At 41.7% G+C, this 20,043-nt stretch overlaps 1 protein-coding gene across 1 annotated transcript in view; it reads left to right on the top strand.

Annotated features, from left to right (window-relative positions):
* LOC121608908 (protein jagged-1b) overlaps positions 1-18,602 on the top strand; it is a 47,042-nt gene extending 28,440 nt beyond the window's left edge. The window contains exons 4-14 of the mRNA XM_041940335.1: positions 2,689-2,937; positions 5,040-5,100; positions 5,595-5,725; positions 7,135-7,254; positions 7,496-7,609; positions 10,554-10,667; positions 14,332-14,445; positions 14,732-14,778; positions 15,851-16,027; positions 16,508-16,658; positions 16,741-18,602. Coding sequence (XP_041796269.1) covers positions 2,689-2,937; positions 5,040-5,100; positions 5,595-5,725; positions 7,135-7,254; positions 7,496-7,609; positions 10,554-10,667; positions 14,332-14,445; positions 14,732-14,778; positions 15,851-16,027; positions 16,508-16,658; positions 16,741-17,171 — 1,709 coding nt within the window. The 3' untranslated portion in view covers positions 17,172-18,602. The remainder of the gene's footprint in view (positions 1-2,688; positions 2,938-5,039; positions 5,101-5,594; positions 5,726-7,134; positions 7,255-7,495; positions 7,610-10,553; positions 10,668-14,331; positions 14,446-14,731; positions 14,779-15,850; positions 16,028-16,507; positions 16,659-16,740) is intronic.
* Positions 18,603-20,043: the final 1,441 nt, after the last annotated feature.

The following is a 20,043-nucleotide window of genomic DNA, read 5'->3' as shown; positions in this document are numbered from 1 at the left end:
CAGTCCTTGGGAACAGTGAGAAAATATGATGTCCTTTGAGCGCCGACAGTATGACCTTCACTGAGTTTTGTTTAAAAAAAATGTAACTTGTGTCAATGTGCAGTACCTTTCTGTATTAATGGATAATTCCAGTTTATTATAACTTTGGACTTATTTCCATACTTTTGAAAGGAAAAAATAAAGATTCAAAATTGTGATGAACTAATTGCGAATGTGATTTGCAGCTTGCTTGCGGCAAATGTGGAGCTTTGTTGTCAGGTTTGCCTGATCCCTCCTGTTTCTTTCCCTGACTTGTTCCACTAACTTGTTTTTTGAGTATTGTAGAGTTTTCTTGTAAACATACAACATTATTGTAATGTTTATGTTCACTGTTTCTCACCAACACACATTGCAGCTATCTTCACAGACTTCTTTTGTTATTGAACATTTCCAGAGCTGATTTTTGAAGGAATCTGAAACCTACATAAATAGCAGTCTTCTTCTTTTTTGCATTTGTTAGTGACATTAAAAACACCAGCTGTCAATAAGTGGAATAGCATGAAACCACTGACAAGACTGCTGTGCACAAGGATGCTCATGCATGAGTTTGTGCACAAGAAAATGGGCACCCGCTCTTAAAAGCATTGTTCCCAGGCGCTCCTAGACAAAACTTCACACAAGATGCTTTTAACTTGCCTGCATAGTTTTGTAATGGACCAGAATTGCCAGCAATCACTTTTTCTGTATGTTTTTCCTTCTGTTCACGTATTTATAAGGTCATTTTGAGTGCAGATTTGCTGCTGTGTTCACCCATGTTTCAACTGTATTGACATAGCACTCACAGCCACAAAATTGCCACCACCGCAGAGAAAGTGAAATTCAATATTAGAGGCGTCATAATCCAGACCAGCTTGTCTATAAAATTCGAGACACATGTTTAGACTTACTGCTTTTACCAAGATGAGAATAATTTCATCTGGACATCTTGCACTGGAATCAACACTGAAAACAAAAGCAAGACTGCTCTGAGAATTACCCACATACATCAAATATAGGGGGGGACCAAACGCTATCCAGCTGATCTATTGGTTTCCATAGGTCTACTCTATTGATTTGAGGGTTCAGGTGATGTGGAATAGCAAGTCAAAAGGAGGCGTTTTCTCTCCTGGAGTGTTTTCTCAGCTACTGTCAAGGGCAAGCACTTTATAGCTATAGTACCAGGCAGAGGGGGACAATCACCAGAGACCACAGACAAAGATTTAAGTGTTTTTGCTACCTGCAGAAACGATCCCTGTGTGTCGGCTGCTTACATTTGCTTCACTGCAAAGTGTCTTCTTGCTGCTGCTGTTTGTGCTTCTCTCGTTCTCCATCTTTCTCTCTACTTGTGCTCACTTATTATTGTGCCATGCCATCTAATCGTATTAGAGAAGAAATCAAACTCTGTTATACACCTTCCCCGCTGTGCTGCCTGCTAATGTCGTTATTTTTTCTGCTCTTCTCGCTTCTGATGTTCTTCCTATCTGGCAGACAAATGGTGATGATGAAATTAGCCCTTTGGCATGCCAGAGCCATAAAATAATGAAAAACCCACAATGCACTGCAGTGGCGTGATGAGTGTTTGGAAAGCCATCTAGTTTTGACATACAGGCGGAGGCCGGTGGAGGAAGGGGCCTACGGCTGAGCTAACAGGGCACTCAGTGTCCACTCTGTCCCCACTCCTCTTTTACTCTCTTAAACACACACACACACACCCGCACACAGACAAATACACACACACGCACACACACACACACACACACACACACACACACTGCCCAATATGTGCCCCTGTTTTCATTCTTTTGTGTCAAACCACAGTGATCTCATCTCTTCATCAGGCAGTTTGCAATGTGTGTGCCCTAATAGCTGCCTCCCTTCCTCTTTGGCTCTGTTTGCCTCTGTCTGTCTCTCTCACACACGCACACACACGCACACACACACACACACACACACACACACACTGTACACCCTTCCTCACTCCATCACTGACTTACTTCCAACAAAGCTTCCTTTTCTGCGTTACTATCTTGTAGTCTTTCCCTTTATCTTTACCACCATCTCTTAAATACACACATGCATACATATGGAGACACAGATGTACCCACACACACACATATTCTCTGTGCTTTGTGTGTGTTAATACCCTGTCAGAGGAGATTATAACTGAGTTGAGGATGACAGTGCCTCTGGGAAATCCCCTCCGGGGGTCAGGAGCAGCGGCTGCTGCCCCGCGGGCCTCTCTGGCGTTCAGGGTGTCCTCTCTCTCCCTCGCCCTCTTTCTCTGGTCCTATTGTCAGCCCTTGTCTCCACCAATATTCATACTGGAACTGTTTTTCAGTTCGCCCCCTGTATCTGATGCTGATGGATGTGAGTAAGAAAGTCTGTGCAGAAAAAAGTATGAAAGATTGTTGGGAAGCTCACTCACATAGACCATAACACAGACAAATTTGAAAATGCACCTTTCCTTAAGTCCTGTCCTCTATGAAATTGCTGAAATGCATCCATACAAAAAACACAAAATGCCATGCTCACATTGTTGTGTGGATGGGGAAGACACCCCTTTTGGAAACACCTTTGATTTGATTGTGTGTCTGCACTGATAGATATTTTGTGCAGTGTGCTCAATCTTAAAAATCTCAACAAGTATTTCCTTCTTCCCTCCTCCTTCAGGAGAGTTGATTGAGCGAGTCCTCCTCTCCTCCATGTTGAACCCTGGTGAACAGTGGCAGACGTACCGTCACCACGGGCGGACTCTCAGCCTGGAGTACCGGCTTCGTTTCCGCTGTGATTCAAACTACTACGGACCTTTCTGCAACAAGTTCTGCAGGGCCCGCGATGACTTCTTTGGCCACTTCAACTGTGACCCCAGCGGTGCCAAGGTCTGCATGGAGGGCTGGACGGGACCAGAGTGTAAAGAAGGTGAGAGGAAGCCAAGATCTGCTGTATCGCACCGTATGTCCTGTATACATTTAGAAAATGCACAATGCATGTATACAGTGAGTTCAGACCTTCAATTTTTTTGGTTTAGTCACATTCAGAACTGTGAAATACTCCAAGGCGCACACCACATAACAGTACATTTGCCAATACATTCAAGGCTCCAGGCGCTATACAAGCCCCATAAACCACAAGTAAAACCACGATAAGTTGTTTTTACACTTCACTTTACGCCCAGATTAAAGAAATAGCATACGTGTTAATTAGTGAGCTTTAGAGGTGCTGGTTGGTGTTATTGTTGTTGTTGCCTTCTGATTGAGCCAGGCTACCTGTTTCCCCTTTATTTCCAGTCTCAGTGCTAAGCTGGGCTTTCAGACATGAAAGTGGTGTCAGTTTTCTTATCTGAGTCTCAACAAAAAAGGCCAACACTGAGTCACTGAGTTATCTGATAACCATAATGTCATCCTGATGAAAAGAAATGCAAATGGTATGTTAAGTGTGATGGCTTTCACAACTCAAGCAAGCTTCAATAGTATGTTAACTAACTTTCATATCACAGCTGTGGGTCAAGGCAACTACTATCTATTGATATAACACGCTGAGAAATGACAAAATGCTGAAAATTAAGATACAATTAAACATACTTAAATGAAAATGAATTGGTAAATAAGTGTAACACAGAAAAATAGAGCCATTATATAGTCATGTTGATAACTGGAGGGGGTTTAAAAGCAGTTGTAAGAAAGTGGATCTTAAGACAGGATTTAAAAGTGCTGATATACGTAGAGACATGATACTATGTGTTAATTGTTGTAAACGTGCTTTAAAAAAAAACACACCAGGATTTATCTATGTCGTGTAACCATCATTCATCTACCTGCTCAGCTGCTCAGTCATTCATATGGAAAACCTTCACATTTTGTCGAGTTTTACTCACTATATATACATATATGTATGCACGCACCATATTTAGGGAAATGTTTGTTGCTAGAAAATATCCAGCTAATATTTTCCTCAGGATGACCTGAGGCCAATGATGAGAAAAATTAGAGAATGGTTTTGCTTTCCATTTATTTTTCCATTATCCCTGGAAGGGGGTTTCCTCTGTAGTGATCTCTTCCAAGGTTTCTTGAAAGTTTTTCTTCCATGAGAGTGTCGCTGTTTTCTTTTCTGCCTTTGAAATTGTTATTGTGACTAAGAGCTGTTAAAGTAAACTTGACCCATGAGCCAGTGTCTTCAGTTTTAATTTGTAGATGTGTTGTTTTGGATTCACACACACACGCACGTACTTACTAACCCTAAAACCAAGCTGCAGCCCTCAAACAGCAAGTAAGGATCAGCCTCATGAATGTCTGCACATTTACTCCTGTTGTCAATTCTGATACACTGACGCACATGTACATACAGTTCGCTGCAGTGGACGGTGTGCGTGTGTATGTGTGTGTGTGTGTGTGTGTGTGTGTGTGTGTGTGTGGAGGGGGATTATTGTCCGTCTGTCTGTGACTCATCAGCTGGACGACCTCACTGTGTGACCTCGGAGTGCTGCCATCGTGTTGCGGTGGTAAAAAGTGAATGGAGGAAACCAGAGTGGAAACCATGGGAACCCTGAAGGACACGCAGCTAGTTTACGGACATCCTCACTTCATCTGACTTCCTCCTCAGCAGGTCGTTGATTGGGCTGCAGAGAGGCAGGAAGTCAGAAAAATTAGCCAGGGGTCCCTCTTTTACCCCCTGCGGCTTAATGACCATGATGAAGTTCAGGGAGTTTTCAGTCTTGGGTTCTCCAGCTGGAATCTTTTGTAAAGTTAGTAAAGACAAATTTCAACAGCCTTCCAACATTTTTGAGGCGTCTCCTCTACACTGATGATCTACTTTATGTCATGGGTGTTTTGTATATCTGGTGATATCTGGGTTTATTTTCTGTCGCCTGTTTCGAATTGTTGTTTAACTGGCAGATGTGTTCAGTGCAGACTGCGCTTTGTAATGCCCAGTAACTCAACTGAAAGTCATTTCTGCTTCACAGTTACTGTCTCTTAGTCTCTGATGGCTCTCGTTTTGTGTGTCTGTACATGTTTTGTTCACAGCCGTGTGCAAGCAGGGTTGTCATCAGGTCCATGGCTCGTGCACTGTACCTGGAGAATGCAAGTGAGTCTTTTTATTATTAGAAAACGCCAGAATCTTGCAGAATTTAGCAGTGCACTATAGTGTGCAATATTGATATGTTGTTTTTAAACGTTAACCTGGATTGGATGTTTGCAATGGGGTCTTAAACCTTGCAGCAGGAGGCAGGTGTCTGGGGGTTTGCCTGCACTGATGTGCTATTTCCCCTCTATCATTGCTTATCTCTCTTCAATACAACTGTTGAAGTTAAAAGCAGCTTATAACCTGTGAAATGATGTGTCTGTTGTAAGTATACACATTATTCCAGTCTATTTCTGGCCATGCAAGAATAATGTACATGAACATTCCCAAAGGTTAAGCGGCCATTTAAAGAAAACAAGTTCCACAACATTCAGCACTTAAATTAATATACTGTCAACAACAGCTGCAGTTTGCACATAGAGTGACAAATGGAGCTTGTTCAAAACAGTTACTATCAATTCTATGAACGTGAAATGAACTGTGTGCTTCCTCTTCAGGTGTCATTATGGCTGGAAAGGCCCTCTGTGTGACCAGTGTGTGACATTCCCCGGCTGTGTGTATGGAAGCTGCACCGAACCCTGGCAGTGTGTGTGTGACGTCAACTGGGGAGGACTGCTGTGTGACAAAGGTCAGACATGTGACCCGTTCAGTTAAATGTTTTGAGGACAGAATGAAAGGATGTCTGGATGTACTAACACGGGGATTTAGTTTGTGTTTGTTGATCTGTTTCTCCTTCTTCTGTTTAGCTTGACATCCCGAACATGTAGCTGGAGCCTTTTGCATTGAGGCTGTCAGACTCACATGATCCTCGCTTTGACATCTCAGCCTGAACACCATCATTTCACATTTAACAGCACGCACACATACATTTTTTAAAACATACCACACATATTAAAACATATATTGTATTGTCACATATTTTCCTTTTTACTTTCTGTGAGCCCAAAAGATATGAGAAACCTGCACATTGCTCTTTAAACTCATTACAAACGAGGCGTGAATCAATCACAGAGCTGAACACTAAGGTACTTGTACTCTTTCACTGGGAACACCCTGGAGAGCGCTGACAGTCACATCAGTGTATTTATTGTTTCTTGTCTTGGTTAACAACATTAACTTTTTTCTCAGATTTTTATTAAACTGTTGCCATTTAACACGAACAAGGTTCTCCACAGCTAAACTCAATATGTAGAGGACTGTCATCTGCATACAGACGAAAGAGGTTTGCAGTGTATTGTATGTTGGTCAAGGACTGTGTGTGTGTGTGTGTGTGTGTGTGTGTGTGTGTGTGTGTGTGTGTGTGAAAGACAGAGAGAGAAACATCGTGTGTGCAGTATAATTATTTGTCAGGCGTGGTTCTTTACACACCAGGCATAAAGTACTTGTCTTCTGTATAAAAGACACAGCTCCCTCAGGGCTTCACCTTCTTTGACTTTTCCCACCACACCGCAGCAAAGTTCCTCCAGCATTATCCCAGAATATAACTGCCCACCTCCCACCTCTGTCCCGGTGTGGGAGCTGGGATCCGGGAGCCAAACGAGTGCCCACGGGACGCTGTATTGTGCTGGGGAAAGGCGATAGCCTTGGGTAAGGTGAATGTGAGCGGGGCTGGGCTGGGCCCTCTTAGCTAGGTGGGGTCCTGAGCTGTTTCTGTGTATTCAGAAAGGCTCTGTGAAGAGCTGTGGTGAGACAAAGAGACTGTGGGCACAGAGGAGATCATTAGGAGAAAGCAAAGCTTTAATCAGCCTTAACACTGGAGACAACAGGCCCTGCAGCTACTGGCCTGCACAGTCAGCACACTGAGCCGACCTGGACACACTTTAGCCTCTGTGCAGTGTGTGTGTGTGTGTGTGTGTGTGTGTGTGTATGAGCGCTGCGCTGCGCTCTTTACCTGAGACAAAGTCAAACTGAAGTTAGCCTGGTTCAATCTGCATCCTCGTTGTTTTTCCTTTTCTTCCATGTCTACTTTGTGTCTTTGTTCTGTGCTGTGAAGTGAAACATAAAAGAGGCTTTCATCAAACTTTGTTCTGGTTTCAGATCTGAACTACTGTGGCACTCACCAGCCCTGTAAGAATGGAGGGACCTGCACCAACACAGAGCCAAACGAGTACCAGTGTGAGTGCCAGGAAGGTTTCAGAGGACGCAACTGTGACATCGGTGAGTGTGGCTTCACCTCCCAGGCCCTGAACCACTGAAAAAAACTTCATTTAAATATTGTATGTGCATATAGAAGATAACAAGAGAAAAGAGGGATAACACTATGTGGCACAGGGAGCAAAAAGCTAAGGTCAAATTGAACTATTTGCATGTAATTGTCGTCCGTTCTTCTTTTTCTGTTCTGCCATGAATTCTGTCATCCGTCTTCTCCACCTCCTCCATCTTTTTCTTCTCTCATCAGTGGAACATGCATGCTTGTCGTCCCCATGTATGAACGGAGCCACTTGTGTGGAAGACCCAACGGGCTTCAGCTGCATCTGTACTGACGGCTGGACGGGACACACCTGTGCCGATGGTGATTGTCAATGCCCTGCACACATGAACACACACACACACGCACACTCCTCATGGACTCACGCAACCCTGAGCTGAGGGGCTGGGCAGTGTGAGATTGTCTGTGATTGGTTGTTATTGGATCAAAGCCAGTGAGTGACTCTAATCAATCCAGCAGAGGAAGCTAAATTATCTTGAACACAAGCAGTATCAGCAGCAATCAGTGATCTGCCTTGGCTCCGTCTGGCTTTGGGTGTTTCTGTGTGTATGTGTTTGTGTGTGCGTACTCTATTTACATTGCCAAGGAAAGGTGAGGTGGAACATCTTTGATCAACTCTATCAATTTTATATAAACTGAGGTGAAACTGTAAGTGTTTTTTTATTGGCAGTGAATCATGGGTTTATAGTCTACCATTTTATTCCACACTCTTGCATCCAGCCTTTGCTGAGATCCATATGAGATGGATTAAAGTTCCCAAATATAAACAAAGTGTGTCACATGCATGATTGGCAGTACGAAGAAAATACTTAACCCCAAATTGCTCCTGATATAATGAAAAACTATGCAGAAAGTGCTGCTTAGATCAGACAGACAAGTGAAAACGCAGACTTTAATCCCATATGTGATGATTTGTGCAGCAACATCCGGTTCCCTTTTGATGTGTGTGTTCATGGGAAGAAATAAAAAGTTGTTTTGGCCCAAAGCATCTGCCAAATGAATGTAATGATATCAGACTTTGTTTGCTCTGTGAGGAAACTGAGACCACTGTTAAACATTAGAACAATACACACTTGTGTTTAGTGCAGGACTGACATGTTGTTGTTGGCATTTGTCCTCAGCAGTTGCGGTGCCTTTAGTTTGCTGTACAGTAGCTGGATGCGATGTTAGCCTGTAGCTTTAGCTATTTCAAAGAGTGTAATCTGGTCTAAGAGAGATGGAGATTTGTTTGATGAGGCTATTTTGATATGAATCTTCTGACAGAAATAAAGGGGGTTTTTTGTCTTGATCACAGCAAACTGATAAATATCCTTTAGTTTTTACCTTGAGATCATGTCATCCAGTGTGTCCATGCACACTTTAAGCACTGTCTGCTTCATGTTGCACTGTGAAACTTGGTTATCACAGCTCTGTAGATTTCTGCTGAAGAAACCTGGTCTCTGTCTATAAACAGGATTTATAAGCGTGCATGACAAAAGCAGAACAAACCCTGATTGAAATTGCTTTATCATGTTACTCAGATTTAAAGTATAGCCGCTACACCTCTGTAATAAAAACTCACGGGGAACTAGCCGAGGCCAACTGATTTTGGAGGCCAGCCGACATAGCAGTGCATCACGTTTTCACCACTGGAAGGGCACCTATAGGGCACTTCATCACATTTTTGTGCACATTGGGCCACTGTAGAGGGCACTTTATCATTTTCTATCTACCACAGGGCCATTCAAGAGGCCACTTTTGCTGTGTGTGTGTGTTTGTTTTTTTTTTCCAAACATGAGGGCCCGAGGGGTTTTACAGCTACATTGTTGACTATTTATAAAATTCATACAGATTTTAAGCATATGCACTTAGAGGAAATTTGAAAAAAGATTGCACTGACTCACACAATATGACACCGTGTTGTTTGTCTGAATCTTGATCCCCGATGCACGCTGTGTTACATCAGCTTACAGCAGCACTCACACCCTGTATAATCTCCCACTGAAGCTTAGATAAAGGTCAAACATGTTTTTGGCTGCGAAGTAACAACTAAGCTGTCACAACAGTCCGTCTCAGCCTCTATGATGTGCTCCGTCTTTGTCCGTCAGACTTCCATACTGCATGCAGTAGGTCTGAGCTCGTGTTGTGTGTGTGAGAGTGGCTACAGGTGAGGCTGGATCATACAGGTTATGGTCTGTCAGAGCTGCATGTGTAAACAAGCAGCGTTCCACATCCTCTGCCTTCACCTCGATCAGGATAAGCAGCGCTGCAGGTCGGTCGCTGGCATGTAAACACTTCAGGGATAAGCATTTTGTCAGACAGAGAGAGAAAGAGCAGAGGGACCAAGAGAGGAATAAAGAAATCGTTTATTTTTGCTCTTGTTATTTGTTGCTGGCTTGATTAACAGTCAGAGAGGCGGTCTATCTCTGTCTCTGTATGTGTTGTGGGGGGCTCTCTGGGGAATGCACAGTGAGAGGATTGTCAGGCTTGCAGGGAATGACGACCATAACCACAACACAGCTCTGCTTTCAGACTAGATTTATATATATAACTGATATTAATTAAAGGCTCCTTTGTTTGTTATGAATTCTCCGTTGAGTTGCCACTAGATTGGCTTGGGTTATTATTGCTTCGGGTTGGAGCCGGGGTCAGGAGGATGGAAAATGGTTGTTCTGCAGGGTTAGGTAAATGAAAAGAGGTTATGAGAGAGACAGAGCGAAAGATGTATACCATAGAGTCCTGCATGGGAAAAGTTATGATGCCACTACTGCACAAATATGCCGTGAGTAATAGGACATTCTGCATGGTTAACCCCTAGAACGAGAGCTTCCCTGTGTCTGTTTCTGCTCTTTTTCATCACATTCCCGCTGCTTTTTTAACTGTTTGTAATTCCTCTTCTGAGGAGCGGAACCAGGCGTGGCAGCTCTGTTTTTCTATTTTACCTCCCGACTCTCCTCCCCCCCAATTTAAATTCACTTGTTCCTCCCTCCTCTCTGGGAAAGGTTTGAGGTGTGAACATGGACGTGCAGCAGATGATTATGTTTATCAGTGTTTGCACAGAAACCAGAGCAGCAGAAAAGAGAATGAAAACACAGTCCGCCAAAGCATCCGCATACCAATGCTGCAGATTGCACATGTCCACATGGTGGCATCACACAGACTCAGACACACATTTACCCTCACGAAATGTCTCTTTGATATTCTCACACATATTCTCGTTACACAGACCAGTAGTTCATGTAGAATATTTCCTTTTTTTGTCCCCCAGTGGTGAGGCAGTGCGATCGGATCCCTTGTGGACGTGGAGCAACGTGTCAGGAGGCTCCTGGAGGTTACCGGTGCCTCTGCCCACCTGGATGGATGGGGAGGACCTGTCAGCTGGGTCAGTGGGTCAGGATTCAGCATGTGTTACAGTGTATACATGAAGAGGGTCACTCTGAAGAGTTAAAATATGTATTATATGTATATCATGCAACATCTTGCAAAACTCAGTGGGAACATAAATCAAAGCAAAAAAAGACTAAATCAAGAGTAAAAGTAGGGTTAGGCAATAATTCTGTGTTATTTTTCAAAGAATGTAATCTTATTATCTTAATAATTAATGATCAAATTAGTTAGACAAGGTCCATTTAGTAGTTTTTCTGGATCTGTGTTGCCCAAGTGTTACGAAAATGTAGATGCACAAATATCCGTTTTAATTTTGATTAATTATTTGTATTTTTGTTACAAATACAAAACATTAATGAATGTACAAATACAACAATGATAGAAATCAAATGAAATACAGAAGGATAGACAAAGAACAAAACACAAAAAACAAAACTAAACAAACCAGGATGATAGTGTAGTCAAACTACAATAATAATAATAATCATCATCATCATCATCATCATCATAATATCATGCAGCTTTTGTTTTAAACAAATATGAAAAGGTTTTCATGCAGCCTAAAGCAAAACGGTGGGACACAGTTCACTGCTTTGAACATGCGTTTTGTCATTTTGCATACGTTTGCCATGTCGTATATTTATATTGGAGCATACATCCTTATTGATATTATAATGTGAAGTAATGTAAGCAAAGCAAGAAGCTTTAACACAAAACAGAGATGCAAATTTAGTTTATTAAGACGGAGGACCAAGATCATCATTGTAATTATTTTCTTAATTAAGAGATTGCCAAGTGAAAGCGAGACTATCAATGTTAGTTTAAAGAAACGCTTTAAAGGAAATTATTTGTTTTTTTTTTTTTTTTAAAGATTCCTATAAAAGGCCAGTAGAGCTGCACTCTGGATAGTTTGATATGCAGACAGAAGCAACAAAACGTAGAAAAGCTGCAGATCAATTAAAGCAACGCTTCACCAGACCAGCTGCCTACATTAGGGATGGAGCTACTTGCTTTCGTCTCAGGGGTAAAATTCACGGTGTGTGTGACCATATTTTACAACCTTAGTTGCAAAGCTTTCATCACTGGCACAAGGAAAGCAGATTGAGATTCAGCGTATAAGAGATTAACAGATGTGTGGTACTTTGATGCCAGAACTGTGTACTGAACAATCAATCCATAAAATATTATATTTTGATCAAAGCCCACCAGAGCAAAAGCACTAACACTGGTGCAAAGGGATTTCATCTGAGTGGCCCAGTGTCACGCTTCAGAAGTGTTGCATGCTGTAGGGTTTTTGTAATCGTGATAATTTTTCAACATTAAAGTACGTCACTGCAGTTGTTCATACAGTTTTCCATTAATGAGAAAATCTCATATTTATCATCTTCAGAGGAATCTGCTCACAGGACTTTCAACACTGATCCTCTTTCAAGCTAAATCAATCTGAGTAATTCACAGCTGGTAACAAAACCTGTGTTTCAGTGGCCAATGTGTGATTATGTGTTCCATTTGAAGTGAAATATGCATTTAAAGCACAAATTAAAGTGGCAGAAAAAGCCGACGGCATGTTAATTCTCCTTTAGACCCGTCCTGACTGTGAATCAGTATTCTCTAAATGCACTGTCACGTCTCTTTGGGCCGCATTCGCTCATATTGACAAGAATACTCCCACAGGGTTGTTGTGTTAGATAGTACAGAAGAGGGACTATTGTATAGGATCAGGTCTCTCTCTCTCTCTCTTTCTCTCTCTCTCTCTCTCTCTCACACACACACACACACACACAGGACATACCATATACACATAGGCTTGGGGGTTATGAAGTAAAAACTGCGACATATTTCAGGATGACAGCCTCTCCTGCTCCTCTGTGTTACAGTGATATGTCACTCTGACACTTGATAATCCCCCATAGTTCCACATCACAGGTCAGTGGCTCACAGTATTACACACACGCACACACGGTGTTCAAACACAAGTGATAAAACTCTTTATAGCCTGAGCCAAGAGGCAAAGCATCAGTAGTGCCACAAATGGTGAAAAGCAATTATACTTTCTATCGGTTTCACTCTTTTATTAGCCAACTTCTGTCCCCACATTTTCTCCCGTACCCGGCAGAATCCCCAGGCTTTTCTCATAGATTACACCCACACACCCACACACACATGCACACACTCTCCACCGGTGCTAAATCCTAATAGGCCTCTCACTGACGGTAACAGGTTTAGATTACCTATAACTGACTGACTACTTCCTCTTTATTCATTCAGCATTTCTTTCTAATCCTCCTCCTCTGCTATCAGAGCCAGGCCCTCGGGGGTCCCTGGCTTTTACACTCCCAGTGTGACAGAGGGTGGGAATAGGCACATGTAGACCGAAGCAGTGGTGCAGCAGGGGGATCTGTGCATAAACAAAGATGTAAGAAGATGCTGCAAGGCATTACTTAGGATGCGCTGTGCATTTGTAAACATATACTTGACAAACACTCTGTCTCCAAGTGTTGGTGTTCGTTCTACTGGCGTCTGTCCAGCCATTCTCCACTTCACGGTTCAGTTCAAGCATCCGCTTCAAGTGTGGATTTGATTTTAGTTTAGCTGGAGTTGTGTTTCCCTTAGAATTTTTCTGTTAGGCATGCTGTATGTCCACAAGCATGAGACTAAGCTAAGTCAAGATGGCTTCCTATAGATTTAGCTAAGGTTACATAACAGCCAAAGAAAGTACTGTTAGTGCAGCGTTTATTAACTGACACACTGCAGCTTATATTGAATATTTACCTTTTCGTCTGCTCTGCTCACATTCACCATCACGTTACTGCTGTTTGCTCTCTCACACAAACTCACTTCGAACACACATTACACTCTGCCCTGTTCCTTAAAGGAGCTGCACTGCTCTTACAACAGTACCTTTCACCTAGAGGTCCTCTGTAGAATGAGGAGAGGGAGGCAGCCAGCTGTAGATGTGCAGGTGAAAATCATTAGTAGCCCACTGATATTAATGATGCATTAATGTGGGAAATTTTAGCGTCGCTCGTAATTCTACAGCAGTGGTGTTAATACAGGGGAAACGCTGCTGGTGGCTAAAAATCACCGGTGGGAGACATGCAAGATTAGATACAGTGGTTTTATGGGATGTTTTATTTCATTTCAATTAGTGTGGTGCTGTTTGTGAGTTCTGCAGCAAGATTAGACTGAGGATTTGGTTTGTTAATATATGTTAGGCTTCCATCTTGCGTGTCCTTTATATTTTTGTTAGTATATTTCCTGTATAAATACTGCCAAAACAGCAGCCTGTAAGACCTTTTTGTTCCATCAGCAGAACAAAAGAGATCCAGGAAAAAAAATTGCAAAGATATTAATTAAAATGATAAATATGATCATCTGCACAAAAGAATCAAACCAACAGCTGCTGTCTTGTTATGTTATTTGATTGAGACTATTTGGGATCAAAATGCTGAATTTCCATGTAAAAATAAAGAGGAATGGGAGCAAGAATGTTGATATTGTATCAGTAGAAGATGTTGTTTCTGGATTCAACTACTCTTTTCATTCATACCCCACAACGTCGCAGAGGCTCACCTTATTCAGGTTCAGATCTTTCAGAGACAGTTGAGATTGAATGTTTACCAGATCAGTATTTTCAGATTTTTTCTTTCTCCCTTTAGACACCAACGAGTGTGAAATGAGTATATGTGTCCACGCCCGCTCTTGCCGTAACCTGATCGGAGGATACCTGTGTGACTGCCTCCCTGGGTGGACAGGGCCTAACTGTGACATCAGTGAGTATAAAAGTAAAAAGAAAAGAAAGGAATAAAAGATAGAATAGTCCTGTGGCAGGTAGTGAAACATGAAGAGTCTCAGTGGACTGTGTTTAAACAGAAGTTTAATGTGTCACAGTGTGTCACTGAAACACACTAGAAATTAAACACTAATAAAAGGGAGTGTGTTCATTTTTGTTTTTAACTATTATCTCTCTTCTCACTTTGCATATTTTACAGCACTATAGTATCATAAAAATCCTGTGTGACAGATTAATATCGTCTCCTTGCTCTCTCTGATTTCTAGGGAACAGCAGCTGTCAGGGTTTGTGTTTGAACGGCGGATATTGTGAGGTAAGAGTCTGAGCTGTAATGTCCTTCTCTCTCTGTCTAATTCACCTGTCGTCTCTGTGTATCAGTCACATCTCTGGCCTGTTCAATGGCTTCTTTTCACTCTCTCTTACTAGTGACAGCATCTCCTTCTGTCTTTCATTCCTTTATCTGTTCTTTAAGATGAAGAATTCTCACACAAGTTTGGAAAATGAATCACTGGGAATAATTGTAATTTTGGTAACGCCCAAGGCATTTCAGGCCTTCTTCTGGGGATAAAACCCACTTTTTGATATTTTTTTTGCCTCAAATTGTGAGCAGTATTTATTCTCAAAGGGTTTCATTGCCTGTGGCAGATCCATGACAGGCCTCCTGTTTCTCTCTTTAGTGCCCTTTTCCCCATGTTATATATTTGTTGCTCTCTCAGTTTTACATGCATATAAACAGTATTGGGTAACGTTACTTTCAAAAGTAACTTGTTACATTTACAAGATGACTGCTATTAAATAGTGACTTGTTAAGTTACAGCCTTTTCCTACTGAGAAAAGTAACTATTACAATACTTTTGCATTACCAAAAAAAACTCCCTGTGCATGTTGGATATATTGTCCAGACGGCGTGCAGCCTCCTGTATGTCTACCTTTAAATGTAATGACTCTGTTGTCATTGGATAGCTCTGTTTACAGCCCATAATCTGTAGCAAATGCAATGAAGAAAGTAAAAGCAAACAGAAAGTGAGGGTACCTTAAGTGTTGTGGAGCTGTGCTTAGCTTGCAGTTGCTTCTTCAGATTTAAAGTAGGGCTCTTCACAGCTGACAGACACTTATTATGCAGCCACACTTTGGATTTCACTGAGATGTTCTTGTCTCTTGCACCTACACATTAAAATTGGAAGAACGCTTCCACGACATAAACATTGTCCACTCTGCACATGTGCACTGACACAGCTGATTGGATACCAAGAAGTAGGAAAGAAACAGAAACAGTGTAAATGCGTCAGGAATTCTTTTTTTGTGTTTGTGTTACTTGTTACAACAAAGAAATAATCTAAGTATCCTGCATATGAATGACATACACTATATGTCGTCCCACATAGGACCAGGTGTCAGGGTCCAGATGCTTGTGTCGCCCTGGTTTCTCAGGGAAATATTGCCAAAATGGTCCAAGCCCCTGTGACAGCGCCCCCTGTCTGCATGGAGGACAGTGTGTGGAGATGGATGGAAGAACCATTACCTGCAACTGTCCCATGGGATATTCAGGAATCTTCTGTGAGGTTGGATGACCTTCATAGATGTTAACCAAACACTAGCTTACTCTGCAGGATAAAAACATCATAGTATGAGACATGGAAAGATAAAACTAAATGTATATGTGCAGCAGAGGAAGATCATACCTTCTAGATCTTAGGTCCAATCAATTCTAATGAGAAAAAGAAATGTAAAAAAAAAAAAAAATCAGGAAAAATTATTCCAATATTAATAACAAAAAGTATGCCAGTGAGGCACATAAGAAATCCTGAAAGGATTAGGTATAATGTGAATTAAAGCCTTAAAATATATCACTGAAAATCTGGACACTGTCAGAGAGTATAGGTACATATGGAAACCCATTTTTGTGAAGTTAATGAATTAAATATGCTAGTATGACATCCAAAAACCCATATATGGTAATGGACTAATAGAACTGTAGCTGTAGCAAGGATTGCAAGCCTTTTTTACTCATCTTAATGTTTTTCTTTTTCGTATTTTTTCAGATAGTGCTGGATCTGTGCAATCCCAATCCTTGCCAGCAGGGGGCACCCTGCCACAGCACAGAGGGCAGATACGTGTGTGCCTGCCCTGAGGGTTACTATGGTAATGAGTGCATGAGCCTCAAAAATGCCTGCATTGGGCAGCATTGTCCAGGTAATCAACATACATTTCTGTGTATTAAAACTACAAAATCTCTATGAAGTCTGGTCTTACCTCTTTGCCTCTGTGTTTGCAGGTGCCATGTCTGACATGACGCAGGGGGGTGTCAGCTTCTACATTATCCTGGTGGGCATCTTAGCTCTAGTGACGGTCTGTGGCTGCACAGCCTGCGCCTTCATCCTCTCCCACCTCCATCGAAAGCGGAAAAAGCAGCAGGCCGTCCCACAGGAAGAAGGCATCAACAACCAGAGGGAGTTCGTCAACCTCATTAGAAACGTAGACCGTCCCGTGCCTCTCCTGCCCCCCACCGCCGCACACCCTCCAGCCCCCGCCCCTGTCTCACGTTGCTACGAGGAGATTGAACTGACCCTGCCGCCCTCCCCAGCACCTTCACACCCCTCACCGGCTCTAAAGCCAGCCCACGCCCCCAAACTGGACATTTCAAACCGGGAGAGGGAGAAGTTGAACCGCTTCCACTACACAGACAACCAAGAACTGGAGGCCTGACCCTTGAATTTTTTGGCCTCTGAGGAGATTTTTATTTTATTTTGCGTTTTTCGCACTCTGTCGCTCACAGGGACCTGTTTCCAGTTTCTTGCACTGGGTCCCTGTTGCAGTTTTGAAAAGGGGCTGATCCTATGACCTTTATATGCTCAGACAGCTATCAGCAGACACCTGAGGAGCGAAGGCTGCTAAGTAAAAGGGTCAAATTCTTACTGTGTTGACATCTTTGACCTCATTTTGACAACTAGGACCTAGGAGCAGCAGGCCCATGATGTTTGACTGAAAGATTCATTAGACTCTTGATGTAATCTGGAGACTTGAGTGCCTGAGATACTGTCAAGAGGAAACAGATGATCATCCTCCGAAGGAGACTCGCGACCTGTTTCCTGGTCCACGACGCCATCTGATTGGTGTTCAGACCACCATTTCTGTTTCAGACAGAGAGATTAACGAATGGATGCTTATTTAACACTCTGTGTGTTTCTGTGTCTGGCTGTATGTAAGTGTGTGCAAGAGTGAAATGGAGAATGTATATTGTGAGTGAGCGTGGAGGAAAAGGAAGGACAGAAGCAGTTTACTTTAAGAAAAGAAAACAAAGTTGATATACTTGTCAAAGAGAGTGCATACTCCTGCTCCAAAGGCTTTTAAGCCTTTTGGAAATTGTTTTAAAACTATACACTGTTGCCTGTATTGTCTCTGTAATATTACAGTATGTCAAAGGTGTATGATTTTTTTCATACCTGCTTGTAAAATAGCTTTTTTGTACATGGATATACTGTACATATTGATGCCCTTTTTGTACTGTGGTTTGGTCTGAAAGTATCACTGTATTACCTTGCTCTATTTGTCCCATTTCGCTTTCCATTTGGAGCAACCAGCACATGTGGATTGTAATAAAAGTGCATTTACCAACTCCATCTTATTTTCTATTGCCTATAATCACCAGGAGTGCTGCCACACAGAGATCATTAACTTTGGTTTTTGCAGAGAATTAAGTGCTTCTTTCCCCTTCTGTATGTGCATACCAGCATTTTGGAAACTATTACAAGCTTTGTTTGTACTATCATTGTCAAAGGCCCTATGGTAGGATATTTAATGATGGAGCACATGGATCACAGCCACTATGACTATGTCAGTAGGTCACTGAATGCATAAGGTCTCTCTTTCCCTCTCTCTCTCTCTCTGACATACATTCACAAACAATGATACCGACAGCGCCAGGAAAATTGTCCCCACTCTACCTAGAAACCGGCAGTGTCATTGTGAGAAAATCGTCTGTTGTTGGAAATTGGGTAAATTTCAAGAGCAGGTGGCTTTTGAGGGATATCGCTTCCAGTTAAAACTCTCTGAGTACCCTCTCGTAAACCCTTCATCATAAATCAATTGTGATTGTTTTGTTTTTTAAAAAAACATTTCTATTTGGGTGCAGTACTGTAGGTATAAAACATCTAACAAAAGCTTAACAATAAAAGCATCCATCTGAAAGTGTGCTATGTGTAAGCTTCAGCCCAGTTCATTCAGGTATGACATGGTGATGCTGAGATGATGAATTTGCTTTAAAATGATTGCGTGAAAGGAAGGGGTTTGCATGTCGGGGCAGAGTAAAGTGACTGCAGGGTCACAGCAGTTACAGCTAATGGCCAAGTGGATGTGACAAATGTGACCTTCGGCCTGTGGTAACAGCGGCAGGCTGGAAATGTACATGGGTTTCCTGTCGCCACCCTGGTCAGAAGGAAATGTAGGAAATGGAGTTTACACACACTCATGCACACACTACTGTATTTGTAGGACCATCTCTACACCTGCTGTGCAGCTCAGGATGTCAGACCCGAGCCTGCAGATTAGAAAGTTTTAATTTACCTGAGAAGATGTTGCTCCTTTCATTAATGTTGAGTGATTTAGTTAACATGTTTGACCTGTTTGCCTGTTAAATCCCAGTTGTTGAAAGTGATGCAGATAATGCTTACAGGTAAGTTTGTTCCCTTACGGTTTATATCATGACTTAGGCCAATTTGTCAGTTCTTCTTTAAAACAGACTAACTGTTAATGGTTAATAGTACAAATATAGAATAATCTGGGGTTTAAACCATGATTGACTTGTCATTAGGGATCAAAATTTCAACATTTATACAAGTATGTATAAAAAAGACTATTGTAATGACACCCTGCTTTTCAGGAGAATGATTATTTATGTTAACATGTTTTTTGATGGTGTGTCACCATTCTTACTTAATAATATTGTGAGCCACATATAATATATGCACATGTGCACAAAAAGTAAAATGAAAGACAATGGAATAAGTATCAAGAATGTGAGGAACCAACCAGCAAGTGTCTTGAAAACAATTCCCATCAGACACCATTAAGAATCAGGTACATAAGGCCAAATGCTGTCAACTGTAAACTAAATGCCAGGAATCTAAGTGGAAATGTCTATAAAATAACCTGAATCGAATTGTTTTAATAAGCATCAAAATTCATGTTTGACTTTGAAAAAAGTAGTTTAACAAAACAAGTACAACTCAAGCTCCATTTTCTAACTTTCCTTGAACTTTCAACTGTCTCTTATGGTCTTCATCAGCACATCTCTTCTTTACAGTTTGCTCATATGTCATTAAGGTGGAGCTTGTCAAACAGAAATTGGAAATGTTTGTCAAACCACTTTCAAGGTCAAGAATAACTTTGTCTTGTGAAGCTTTGTTGACTTACATATTGTTTTTTTAAAGAGCTCCGTCATGAGTGACCAGAAGTAACAGATTTATGAATTAAGGGACATTTATCAACTAATAGGCTACTTTGAAAAGTGATATGTCAAAAGTTAATGTGTTAAACTCTGTATCAAAATATAAGTAATATTTTTTTCAAAGAAAGTCTA

Source organism: Chelmon rostratus, chromosome 7, assembly GCF_017976325.1.
Source record: "Chelmon rostratus isolate fCheRos1 chromosome 7, fCheRos1.pri, whole genome shotgun sequence".
Classification (NCBI taxonomy): Eukaryota; Metazoa; Chordata; class Actinopteri; order Chaetodontiformes; family Chaetodontidae; genus Chelmon; species Chelmon rostratus.
This window is presented reverse-complemented; position numbering and strand designations above follow the sequence as displayed.